This window comes from Oncorhynchus mykiss, chromosome 6, assembly GCF_057628025.1.
Source record: "Oncorhynchus mykiss isolate SJ-2025 chromosome 6, ASM5762802v1, whole genome shotgun sequence".
NCBI lineage: Eukaryota > Metazoa > Chordata > Actinopteri > Salmoniformes > Salmonidae > Oncorhynchus > Oncorhynchus mykiss.
Genome location: NC_143027.1, coordinates 69,439,256 through 69,452,151, shown reverse-complemented (window position 1 = coordinate 69,452,151; position 12,896 = coordinate 69,439,256). Strand labels below are relative to the sequence as shown.

At 45.1% G+C, this 12,896-nt stretch overlaps 1 protein-coding gene across 2 annotated transcripts in view; it reads left to right on the top strand.

The window, feature by feature from the left end:
* The window catches only part of LOC110526474 (dysbindin domain-containing protein 1), a 31,343-nt gene that overhangs the window by 10,781 nt on the left and 7,666 nt on the right, over nucleotides 1-12,896 (top strand). Inside the window, exons 2-3 of one of the 2 annotated variants that reach the window (XM_021607471.3) lie at nucleotides 153-308; nucleotides 7,772-7,909. In XM_021607471.3, coding sequence (XP_021463146.1) covers nucleotides 153-308; nucleotides 7,772-7,909 — 294 coding nt within the window. The remainder of the gene's footprint in view (nucleotides 1-152; nucleotides 309-7,771; nucleotides 7,910-12,896) is intronic. The other variant, XM_021607472.3, reaches the window with a different exon arrangement.

Below are 12,896 nucleotides of genomic sequence, written 5' to 3'. Positions count from 1 at the left end.
ACTTATTTACTTACTTACTTACTTACTTACTTACTTACTTACTTACTTACTTACTTACTTACTTACTTACTTACTTACTTACTTACTTACTTACTTACTTACGTGTGTGTGTGTGTGTGTGTGTGTGTGTGTGTGTGTGTTTGCCACCACAGAGCCCAATAAAGACATCCAGAAGTTGCTGAAGCCCTCCAGCTCAGGGGACCTTTCCAAGGAGTTGTACCATCACCCAGTGGGGGAAGAGGAAGGAGGGCTCCCAGGACACACCGCTGGCCTGCTGCACGTCACCGAGAGGAGACGTGAGTACCGGGGTAAGGGGAGCGATGGAGGAGTGGTGGATGGATGGATGGAGGGAGGGTGGATTGGATGGATAGATAGAAAAAAGGAGTGGGGGAGGATGGGGAGGATAGTAATTAAGGGATGGTAGTTGGATGGAATTTTAACTATATAATATGGCTAGTAAGCCAAAATGTTTAAAAACCTGTAAGGTTCTACAAACCTTTAGATTGAGAAAAGTTATTTATAGAACCAACCAAGGGTTGTAACAATAGCGGGACCCTTTTTATTGCTATATGGACACTTAAAAAAAAAGGTTTTTATAAAGAACCATGAAAAAAGATTCTATATACAGTAGCACCAAAAAAGGGCCTTTGTAGAACCGTAGCATGGTTTTTATTCTGGTTTACTAGCCATTTTATATTGTTAAAATTCCATTTCAGTTATTATTGTGTTTTATTAACAAGTTAATCAGGTGTGCCAGCTCTGGAATGGCTGTGGGTCCCTGAGGAGATTATTGATAACTACTGAAGGCCATATGTGAATCTTTCACAAGAACACATCACTGGCCTTTGTCACATATAACATGTGACAGCATGAGACAACAGATTACATCAACTGGAATTACACCCTCACTCACGGTTGCACAAAAAGAGCCACGCCCCAAAATATTTGAATGAGCCGCCGCAGCTACATTTTCATTTTCACTAAAGTAAAATAAATTTGAGCTGCAAAGAACCATTGAAGGGCTCAAAGGGTTCTTTGGGTCAGGATTGTTCTATATAGAACCATCCCCTTTCCCAAAGAACCCTGGAGAAACCTTCCTTTTTTTGTGTGTAAGAGGTAGGTCATTTTTTTTGTTTGGCGTTGGGGCACAGGTACACACTGTGGTCAGTTCGTCACTTCCTCTGGGGTTAAATTGGAATATATTGCACCCATCTGTCCAGTTCCCCTGACCTGACTTCCACCCTGTCCTGTACCCCATCCCCACTTCCAATCCCCGCGCTAAAAGGCATCATTGTGTGTCTGTCCCCCCACAGAGGGAACCATGTGTCACTGTGCCTATCTGCACCAGGCCCAGGGCTGAGCCAGAGGCAGACAGACACAGAGACAGACACAAGCCTCACAAGGAGGCCTTTATCTACACAACGACTAAACACCCATTCAGGGAGACGGCCACTACAGCCTAGTATCTGTGTCCTTCTGCCTTAATGAGACACCTGGGGCACAGTTACCCTACAGACAGAGAGGGAGGGAGGGTGAAATGTGGTACTCTGTCAAATCCCATGTGTGTTAGTTAAACAAAAACCCTTTAGTTACATCATAAAACTAGTACATTTATTTTCTACAGCAGTTTATGTATTGTGGGGAGAGAAATACCAAGTGGATGAAGTTGTTAATAGCCCTCTTGCTGAGTTTGGCTGGACCCAATGACTTTGTTACCTCTAGATAAGGCCAGTTATCCAGTTTAGTCCAGTTTACTGGCCCTGAGCCAAGCATCTCACTGTGCACTATAACCAATCCTACTGAGACACAGTGAAAGCCCCTGTTAAAGCCTGAGTGTATGAGAGTGTTTGGGAATCATTACAGCCTCATTACAGGCTGTTGTTGAGACTGGCAGTTCTATACTGTGCTCATCGTTTTGCTAAAGGGGGAGACCCTTACAACCATCTCTCTAGCATACCTCGTCTCCCCCCTCGATCCTCATTATAGGCTGCTCTGGCTAGGCTAATGATCAGTGAGCCATGGGGAGGCTGGGGGGCCTTGGGGGGGGGGGGGGGGGGGATACAGAGGCATTCTACTTTTGATGGAGCCCCTAGTCTCTCCATCGCTCCCCTCAGACAGACTACTGCTATTAACAGCCCCGCCTACCAGGCAATTATCTCAGTCTTCACTAAGGCAGATTAGCCCTCTTCTCCCTCATCTTTCTCTCCTCAGATTTTTTTCCCAAACTCTTTCTTATCTCTCACTCTCTCTCAATTTGTCTTTCCAATTGAGTTTGTCCGTTCCTCTTTTCCATTACATGTATACTCTTCCCTCTCCCCTTATCTTACATTCTATTACATTTTCAATATACAGTACATCCTGGCAGAAAGGAGAGACAGAGAGATCCCTGAGTACAACCACATAGAGGACAGAGAGTGGAGGGGAGTGAGAGAAGGCAGAGCGAAGAGAAGAAGGGAGAAGAACAATAAAAATGAAATACCTGAGGCTGCATTTAAGTAGGGGCCAAAAGCCAAAGAAACAGCAAAAGTAATTTCTAAGTTCTCTTTATTTTTTCTCATTTTCAATTTGTAACCGTCAGCCAAAAATAGCAGGACAAGAAGGACAAGTGGTTGGTTTGGGTGTGTGTGTGTGTGTGTGTGTGTGTGTGTGTGTGTGTGTGTGTGTGTGTGTGTGTGTGTGTGTGTGTGTGTGTGTGTGTGTGTGTGTGTGTGTGTGTGTGTTTCACAAGTGGGCTACCGCTTAGCATCCTTTAAACAGCTGCCATACTAGTCTACTGTATGACTGACACCTTTCCTTCTCAATGTGAATGTATTATGGGTCTAGTCCCGCCAATGGGCTCCCAGAGAGACACTTAATGAGTTGAGAGAGAGCAGCAACCGTTTCTCTCCATCTCTCTCACCAACCTTGCTGGGAGAGAAAATGTGTTACTGATCAATTATTCAAGGAGAAATGGGGTTGGGAGAAGACAGGAAAGAAGAGAGGAGGGGCTAGAGGCGAGTAGAGGAGCGGTAGAGGAAAGAAATTAACAAAGGGGACTGGGATGACTAACTAGTTTAGAGAGAGACAGAAAAAGAGAGAGATAAAGTGGAGGTGGCATTTCTTTATAACCCCTTTCTGTCTTCATCTCCCCTCTCTCCCTCTCTCTCCTCATTTTAACTACTTCTCTTCCCTCCCTCTTTCTCTCCCTTTCTCTCCCTTCCTCTCTCCTGCTCTTGCTGGGAGATTCAAAGAGACAGACAGCCATGGACAAGCCTATTCCGGGCCTCTGGGGAGAACTCATCCAGTAGAAGCTATTCTCAAAGTCTGATCTTAGTCCCTCCCTCCCTCCCTCCCTCCCTCCCTCCCTCCCTCCCTCCCTCCCTCCCTCCCTCCCTCCCTCCCTCCCTCCCTCCCTCCCTCCCTCCCTCCCTCCCTCCCTCCCTCCCTCCCTCCCTACCACACACACACACAAACATTGTACCCTACATTCCTTTTCCATATTCACACTTCCCCTCCATCCCTCAATACATTCTTAAACCCAAATAATTTTCTCAGGGAGGGGTTGCACCTGACATGCCCTGAGGGTTTGTCGGCTTAGAGTACTGATGAAGTAGAATATAGTATGGGGTTATTAGAGTACGACAGCACCCTCCATATAATAGATTTTGTAGACTTATTAAAATATTCATGGGCACATTTCATTATCCAGCTTGCTCAGAATCTAGTCTAATGGCTAGAATATAGCCTAAACCATGCCACATACCAGGGCTTCATTCAGAATCAGAGCTGCTCTGCTGCTGTGGTGAGACTGCTGACAGCTGTGGACACAGGCTCTTTCATTTCCCCCATCAAAACCAATATGGGGCAGGTGTTGCTTCTTTCAGGTCCGTTGCTATGGCTATTATGACCTTTTTAGCCTCGTGTTATCTCAGCCTCAGAGTCTGAGCGATGCTAATGTCATGCTGTTACGCCTGACAGGCTTCGATAATGCATTTTATTAAAGCCATAACGTGGGTGAGCGGGCCAGCTTTATATCTGATCAGCTAGTTTAAGAGCCTGGCCTGCACAGATCTAATGGCTCTGCTTAATACAGTCATGTCCAATTCAATTCCCTGTGAAGCGTGTTTGTGCTCGTCTACTCCAACCATTTCACACCATTATATCTAATTGACCTTATAAGCCCATGTCATCCACGCTGGTAAATATTGCCACGTTATTGCATGTCACAACCAGCTAAATTCTAAAGATTGTCTACAGAGACGGGCTTTTGTTTAATGCAGTGCATCTGAAGCATGGTAAATGGATTCGGTTCATTAATAATGTAATCCTTTATTTTATATAGCGCTTTTCATACAGAATCTCGCTTTAAAAGAACATACAAAAATCATTCAGGGAGCTGGCAGTTCATGAGAGATGGTCTTCCACAGCTGGATGATGATACTGTAAGTACAGGAGGCAGCATCTGTCTCTGAAATTCACAGCTACTCCTCCTCTGTAGGTAGGCTGGAACAGATCCACCACCAAAAAGTGTAGCACTCACCTGGATGTAAGCACCTGAGTAACCACCACACCTCAGCAGTAATCAGCAACAGCCTCCTATGAGGCGAGCCTCTGTCATCCCCTCACACCACAGTCTACATCCTTCCAGAAACCGGGGCTGGTGGAACAAACAGTTGGTGAATCGTTCAAATTTAGATTAACCAAGTGAACCAAGCAGGCCTGTAGAGATTTACTCTGAGGAAACAGTTAGCACACCATGGAGACAGAGCTCTTGACATCCCATAATGCTAATCATGCCTTTATCACTGCATATGGTTCAGCTGATGCTGTGGAGTTCAGTTAACCCCTCAGACACACACTGACTGACCCGTAGTCTCCCCATCTGTACGGATCTAAGGTCAGTTGTGCGCTTTTCCATGTAAGATGATCCTAGATCTGTACAGCAGGCTAGCCCAAAGCCCTAGGGAGGTAGAAGTTGCCCTTAACCAAAGATCGAGGATCAGCTTAACCTCCCCAAATCCTGGCCTTCACCATTAAGGTTGGATAATGTAAAACTAACCTTCGATCAGTGTCTAGTGTCCACTTCCTCCCATCCTGTGAAGGAGGAGTAGTGCAAGTAGTGCTCATTAAGCAAAGGTGAGATAGGAGTGTCTGCTTCTCTGTCTCTGATCCTCTACGGCTGCAGTTGTCTCATTAGAAGACTTCAAACGACAGAGGAATGTCAACCCACAATATCTTTACCTTCCTCTCCTCTCATCTCTCTCCTCACTGGTGTTCCTCTCATCTTTACTGTCTCCCACTCCTTCTCCTCTCCTCTCCCGTTCCACTTGTCCCCTCACATCTCCTCTCTTTGGAGCTAGTGTCTGGAACACACAGGCAGATGTAATCAGTATTTATACTGTCTGTGGACAGGTCTTGTACAGAGGAACAAGACAATAGAGATTGTTGGAGGATTTTATATTGTATTTTTCATCAAGTACTGTACAAAATGTCTCTTGTTGTAGACGTGTGTTGTTGTGAGTAGCAGGGTATCCCAGGCAAAGCAAGGCCACCACTCACTGTAAGAGCCAAAGGTATACAGAGATTGGCAAACCATCATTCATGTTGGCACCAATCATTCAGTGACAATAATACTGTAATCCACAGAAGGGCTTACCAGGAAGAACTTCCAAATTCCAGGTGGAAAGGAGTTGGAGCAGAGATGGATTTGTTTGAGCTCACTTTAATCCATTGTTGAGGACAATTTATATTGTAGAATTCAATTGTCTGGGAACTACTGGCACCCAATGAAATTCTCCATCTCAAATCGTCAGTGTAACTCTGCCCATGTCTCCTCACAATGTGTGAAATACAGCTGAGCCACCACCAGGATTATGATTTAGCATGATTATCAACTCTCTCTGACTTATAATAATATGGTTAAAGGTTTTTATCTTCTTAAATCAATGTCTGCGCTATATTTATCAGGAGAGTGAGAGAACAGTGAGAGAATGGGGCTGTGCAGCTGCGGAACAAAGGAGTGTTGAGGCGAGGGCTGTGATCCACCCTGTGGCAGTATGCTGCCTGGCTGGTAGAGAGAAATTAGCTGGGAAACGGTATCCTTAAAAACCATCCATCCCCGCTCTCTCTCTACACTCAGACACACAGCTATATATACCCACTCACAAGCCAAAAATACTAGAAGTGTTCACAGAGATACGCCTCCACAGCACATACATAAACACACACACATACATAAACACACACACACACATGAAGTACATACAGTCCCTTACTATTAACACCACATAGAGCACACGGTCAGCCGTTATGCCTCACCCATGATCGCTAAAGAATGCCAGCTCCACCCAGCCCAAAGCATTGTGTCAGACAAGCATGGGACTGTAACACTCCATAGATGCTTAGCAAAGCATATACATTTAACTGCCATACTGCATGAATGCTGCCAGTGTGGAATGTTGGGACTGTCATGCTCTTATTTTAACGTGAATAAAAACAGTACATGTTAACGGCACAGTCGTGCTGCTCTGGTGTTTCAATAGACATTGGAACAGGGTCTGGTGTATCAATAGACATTGGAGCAGGGTCTGGGGTATCAATAGACATTGGAGCAGGGTCTGTTGTATCAATAGACATTGGAGCAGGGTCTGGGGTATCAATAGACATTGGAGCAGGGTCTGGGGTATCAATAGACATTGGAGCAGGGTCTGGTGTATCAATAGACATTGGAGCAGGGTCTGGTGTATCAATAGACATTGGAGCAGGGTCTGTTGTATCAATAGACATTGGAGCAGGGTCTGGTGTATCAATAGACATTGGAGCAGGGTCTGGTGTATCAATAGACATTGGAGCAGGGTCTGGGGTATCAATAGACATTGGAGCAGGGTCTGGTGTATCAATAGACATTGGAGCAGGGTCTGGTGTATCAATAGACATTGGAGCAGGGTCTGGTGTATCAATAGACATTGGAGCAGGGTCTGTTGTATCAATAGACATTGGAGCAGGGTCTGGGGTATCAATAGACATTGGAGCAGGGTCTTCGGTATCAATAGACATTGGAGCAGGGTCTGGTGTATCAATAGACATTGGAGCAGGGTCTGGGGTATCAATAGACATTGGAGCAGGGTCTGGGGTATCAATAGACATTGGAGCAGGGTCTGGGGTATCAATAGACATTGGAGCAGGGTCTGGGGTATCAATAGACATTGGAGCAGGGTCTGGGGTATCAATAGACATTGGAGCAGGGTCTGGGGTATTGGGGACTTTTGGAATTAAGAACAGGTGACACACTCAGGACAGAGGGTGAGGAGAAGGAACAGTCTAACCATGTTGTTTTAATACCCTCTATTTCTGGCTTCTCCGGCCCTTGTCCTGATGCTCCAGTCAAACATTGGCTGTTAAGACTGGTATCATTCTGACACAGAGACACATATCTCTTCCACAGGACAGCTCAGCACACAAAGCCAAGCTGTCTCTCTGTGAAGCAGATAAAAGAGAGGACTTATTTTTATCTTTCTATTACAGTATGGCACAGAGCATCAAAATAACACAAGAGATAAGTTCCACACCAGGGGGCACTGAGAACGTGAGGGAGGGTCAGGGGGGTGTGGGGGTTGTGTATGTGTGTGTGGCGGAGGGGGTGTTCTGGGTAAGTTGTGTAGACAGCATTGAGTTGTAGTGAGATACTACACATCTACTGGATTGTTATTCAGTTTATCATAAAACCCACCAGCTACTCCATATCAGTCCATAACTATGACCTTACTAATTTCCTCTCTCTCTGACCCTGCAGAGCCTCTGAGCAGCGTGTCCTCCCTGGAGGTGCACTTTGACCTCCTGGACCTGACAGAGCTAACCGACATGTCTGACCAGGAGCTGGCTGAGGTGTTCGCTGACTCTGATGAGGAGAACCACAACGAGTCCCCAGCAGGTTAGACCATTTTAAGATACTCAATTAATCAACCAATTAACCAATAAATCTACTCAATTAATTAACCAATTAACCAATCAATCTACTCAATTCATTAACCATTGAATGGTGGATTTGACAACCTCTGTGTTCTCTAACCAAGACGACCCTAGTGTGATGGACTGGCTAAAACGTTGTCTTTGTTCGCTTTGAGAGAACCATTACCCAAATTGCCTAAAAACTCTGTCCACTAGACAGACTCATTTACATATCACCCCATTCTGTAGTATACGACCCCATTACATCAAAATCTAAAAGGTTTAGCTGATAGCAAATGTGTGTGTGTGTGTGTGTGTGTGTGTGTGTTTGTGTGTGTGTGTGTGTGTGTGTGTGCGTGTGTGTGTGTGTGTGTGTGTGTGTGTGTGTGTGTGTGTGTGTGTGTGTGTGTGTGTGTGTGTGTGTGTGTGTGTGTGTGTGCGCGCGCGCGCCCGGGTCTATAGAGCACTCTAATAAAAAGCTTACAATTGTGTTCTCTTTGGCTGCAGGGAAAGGGACACTTGGGAGAACCCAATAAAACTTCAGCAGCACGTTGGATTGAACCTTCCTCTGAATTCTTACTGCAATTCAAGCAGTTCTCTATATTTTGTGATATTGACCAAGATACAGTATATTCCTGTTATGCGTCTCTGGGAGATTCTCATTTCAGTTTGTGCCCATGTCAATGTTGATAGTTATTGGCACCAGATCCCAGGCTGGGCACAATAGACTATGGTAGTATAGTGCTAATTAGCATAAGTTAGAGGGGAGTCTGATTAACCTGTGATCAGGGACGCGTCCGGGCCCAGCAAACCGCCCTCCTCACAATCAGAGGTAGCAGGAAATCCATCCCATGTATTACTTATGATCCATAGCCCCATGTTTCCTGCTGAGAGGGAGAACGATCCTCATAGAGCTCCACATCATCACTCTATTCAAATGCTTTACGCTCACACTCTCACCTCATCTCTCTTTAGAAGAGATATGTGTGCACTCTCAGGAGCTGACTTGGGAACAGTACTCATATGTTCACTTTACAATACACCTGTTCTAAACTTATGTATGTTCTCAGCATGGGGAACCACAGAGAGCTATGTTCAGCTCTATGTGCGGTATATTAAAATGACCTCACAAAGGTGCACTTTAAGAAATACAACAATCTTGCATAGACATCACCCACACTCCTTCTCCTTACCCCCAGGATGAACCCATGCCAATTTATCACATTACTCCCCATAAAAAGGTATTGTGTTTCTCCCTTGTCTGACCTTAGCCCGTACGTCAGGGGTTCCGAAACTTTTTTGGCCCACAACCACATTTTGATAGTGGAAAATTCTCACGACCCCAACCATGTGAATTTTTTTTTTTAAATTAACAGCCAATGTTAGCCCCAAATAAAAACGTTATGGCAGTCAATTGAAAAACATTCTAACAGTATTTTTGATTGTCTTCTCAACTCACCATCACATACATTTTATGTGGGGCTATGACAGTCATCTGCAAATTAGTCTGACATAATGTATATTTTCTCACTACCAATAATGAGATGGGTGTACTTGATACATGTGGCGTCGGAGTATCTCAAAGTCCGGGGACACATTTGACAGTGCGCACCTCATTTCTGCTGTCACATCCAACCTGGACCGATATTTGGTTATAATGCAGACGTGAGCACAGAATCCAGCTTCATACATATATAAGTTGGCAAAGGGTACCATGAGTTTAATGGTGCTTTTAAGACATCTGGGAACTCAGAAAAAAAACAAGGTCAAATAATGATGTCAGTGATCTTCAGGTCGGAAAGTCAGAGCTCTAAGAGGCCAGAGTTCCAGAGTTGGAATTCCGAGTTGGATGACCATTCAAAACAATTTTTTTCCAGTCGGAGCTCATTTTTTCAGTTCCCAGTTCACTTGATTGCACTGAAGTCGGAATTCACAGTTGTTTTGAATGCAGCATTAATGTCAGAGGGAGATGGCAGGGTATTCCCTTTTAGTCAGGAACCAAAACTCCTCTGTAGTGATCTGTGAATGACAGCTTAATCAGCCATTCAATTTCCCTTACCAGCATGTCAATTGAGCAAGGATCACAGTCAAATGGATTGAGAAGTAGGTGCCAAAGTGCCCTTCCAAGCGTTGGAGGTGAGTAGTCATCACTTGTGTGGGACACTTACTGATGCTGTTTTCTGTTAGAAAGGGAAGGGAAGGGGGCATGGTTCACTTTTGAATGACTCTCTCCAATAAGAATCCTTTCCTCTGAATCTACTGATTCGGTCACTCATCTGTAGAAGGTTTTTGAATTTCCCCTGCATGCCTGCGTTCAGTTCGTTCAGTTTCCCAAACATGTCTGTCACAGGCAAGGAGACACATTTTCTTTTCATTACACAGTGAGTCAACCAAGTCTGTTTTTTCACACACACACACACACACACACACACACACACACACACACACACACACACACACACACACACACACACACACACACACGCGCGCACACACGCACACACGCACACACGCACACACACACACACACACACACACACACACACACACACACACACACACACACACACGCACACACGCGCACACACGCGCACACACGCACACACGCACACACACACACACACACACACACACACACCTACAACTCTCAGGCTGCTTTAAACACTGCATTGTGCAGTACCCCAAAAGCTCCTCCTAGAATAATCCCGCTGAGGGGGAGGATGAGGAGGCACCTGACTAGGTAGATCAGTGTGCTGGGGACCCCTAGTGACAGAGAGAGGCGGGAGGCAGAGAGGGGAGAGGGAGCATTAAAAAAGGGGAGCGGGAGGGAGAAAGGGAGAAACATGAAAGAGAAATACATGAGAGGTGGTGATTCCCTCTCCACCGCAGCAAGGTTTCCCATTTCTCCACAAGAGACTGATGGCTCCCTGAGCTCCAGTGAATATGCCAGATATCCTGATGGCAGGACCTCACCACAGGGCTTGTGCGGTGAGCACCACAGCCATAAAACTCACAGGAAGAACAACAGTATATCCCCAGCCATCCAGCTATAGCCTCTGATAGAGTGCAGCAGTTTTACTGACGATTCGGACAATAAAAAGCCCAGCAGGAGGAATAAGCAGCGTCGTGTGATGACCATAATCTCAATCAGTGGGGTGATACTGTCGAGGAGGTCAGGGACCGTGCTGAGATTTTAGGTGTTGTATTAAGACCTATGGCTGGTGAATGGGAGTCAGGACTGGTGTACTAAGATAGCAGAGTGGTGGTAAATGGGATCAAAACACCAATAATATTGTCTCACTGTGTAATACAGACCCTGATAAAAGTGTTTATTTTCACATCTACACAGTGCATTCAGAAAGTATTCAGACCCCTTGACTTTTTCCATATTTGTTTACGTTACAGCCTTACTCTAAAATGGATTCAACTATTTTTTCCCTCCTCAATCTACACACAATATTCCATAATGAAAAAGTGAAAACATTTTCTTTTTTTGCAAAAGTATAAAAATAAAAAACAGATACCTTATTTACATAAGTAGTCAGACCCTTTGCTATGAGATTGCGAAATTGAGCTCAGGTGCATCCTGATTCCATTGATCATTCTTGAGATGTTTCCACAACTTGATTGGAGTCCACTTGTAGTAAATTAATTTGATTGGACATAATTTGGAAAGGCACACCTGTGGCAATGCATGTCAGAGGAAAAAACACGCCATGAGGTCGAAGGAATTGTCCATAGAGCTCCGAGACAGGATTGTGTCGAGGCACAGATCGAGAGAAGGGTACCCAAAAATTATGAAGAATTGAAAGTCCCCAAGAACACAGTGGCCTCCATCATTCTTAAATGGAAGAAGCGAGACTCTTCCTAGAGCTGGCCACCCGGCCAAACTGAGCAATCGGCGGAGAAGGGGCTTGGTCCGGGAGGTGACCAAGAACCTGATGGTCACTCTGACAGAGCTCCAGAGTTCCTCTGTAGAGACAGAATAACCTTCCAGAAGGACAACCATCACTGCAGCACTCCAACAATCAGGCTTTTAGGGTAGAGTAGCAAGACGGAAACCACTCCTCATTAAAAGGCACATGACAGCCCGCTTGGAGTTTGCCAAAAGACACCTAAAGGACTCTCAGACGATGAGAAACAAGATTCTCTGGTCTGATGAAACCAAGATTGAACTCTTTGGCCTGAATGCCAAGCGTTATGTCTGGAGGAAACCTGGCACCATCCCTACGATGAAGCATGGTGGTCGCAGCATCATGCTGTGGGGATGTTTTTCAACGGTAGGGACTGGGAGACAAGTCAGGATTGAGGGAAGGATGAACGGAGACAAGTACAGAGAGATCCTTGATGAAAACCTGCTACATAGCGCCCAGGACCTCAGACTGGGCCGAAGGTTCACCTTCCAGCAGAACAATGATCCTAAGCACACAGCCAAGACAACGCAGGAGTCGCTTCGGGACAAGTCTCTGAATATCCATGAGTGGCCCAGCCAGAGTCCGGACTTGAACCCGATCGAACATCTCTGGAGAGACCTGAAAATAGCTGTACAGCAACACTCCCCATGCAACCTGACAGAGCTTGAGATGATCTGCAGAGAAGAGTGGTAAAAACTCCCCAAATACAGGTGTGCCAAGCTTGAAGCGTCATACTCAAAAAGACTCAAGGCTGTAATCGCTGCCAAAGGTGCTTCAACAAAGTACTGAGTAAAGGGTCTGTATACTTATGTAAATGTGATATTTCAGTTTTTTATTTTTAATACATTTACAAAAATGTCTAAAATCTGTTTTTGCTTTGTCATTATGGGGTATTGTGTGTAGATTGACGAAGGAAAAAAACAATTTAATCAATTTTAGAAGGCTGTAACATAACAAAATGTGTAAAAGGTCAAGGGGTCTGAATACTTTCTGAATGCACTGTATGTATGCCCCTTTACATTATGTTGAATGGGATAAAGTTGGTCTTCCTCCACT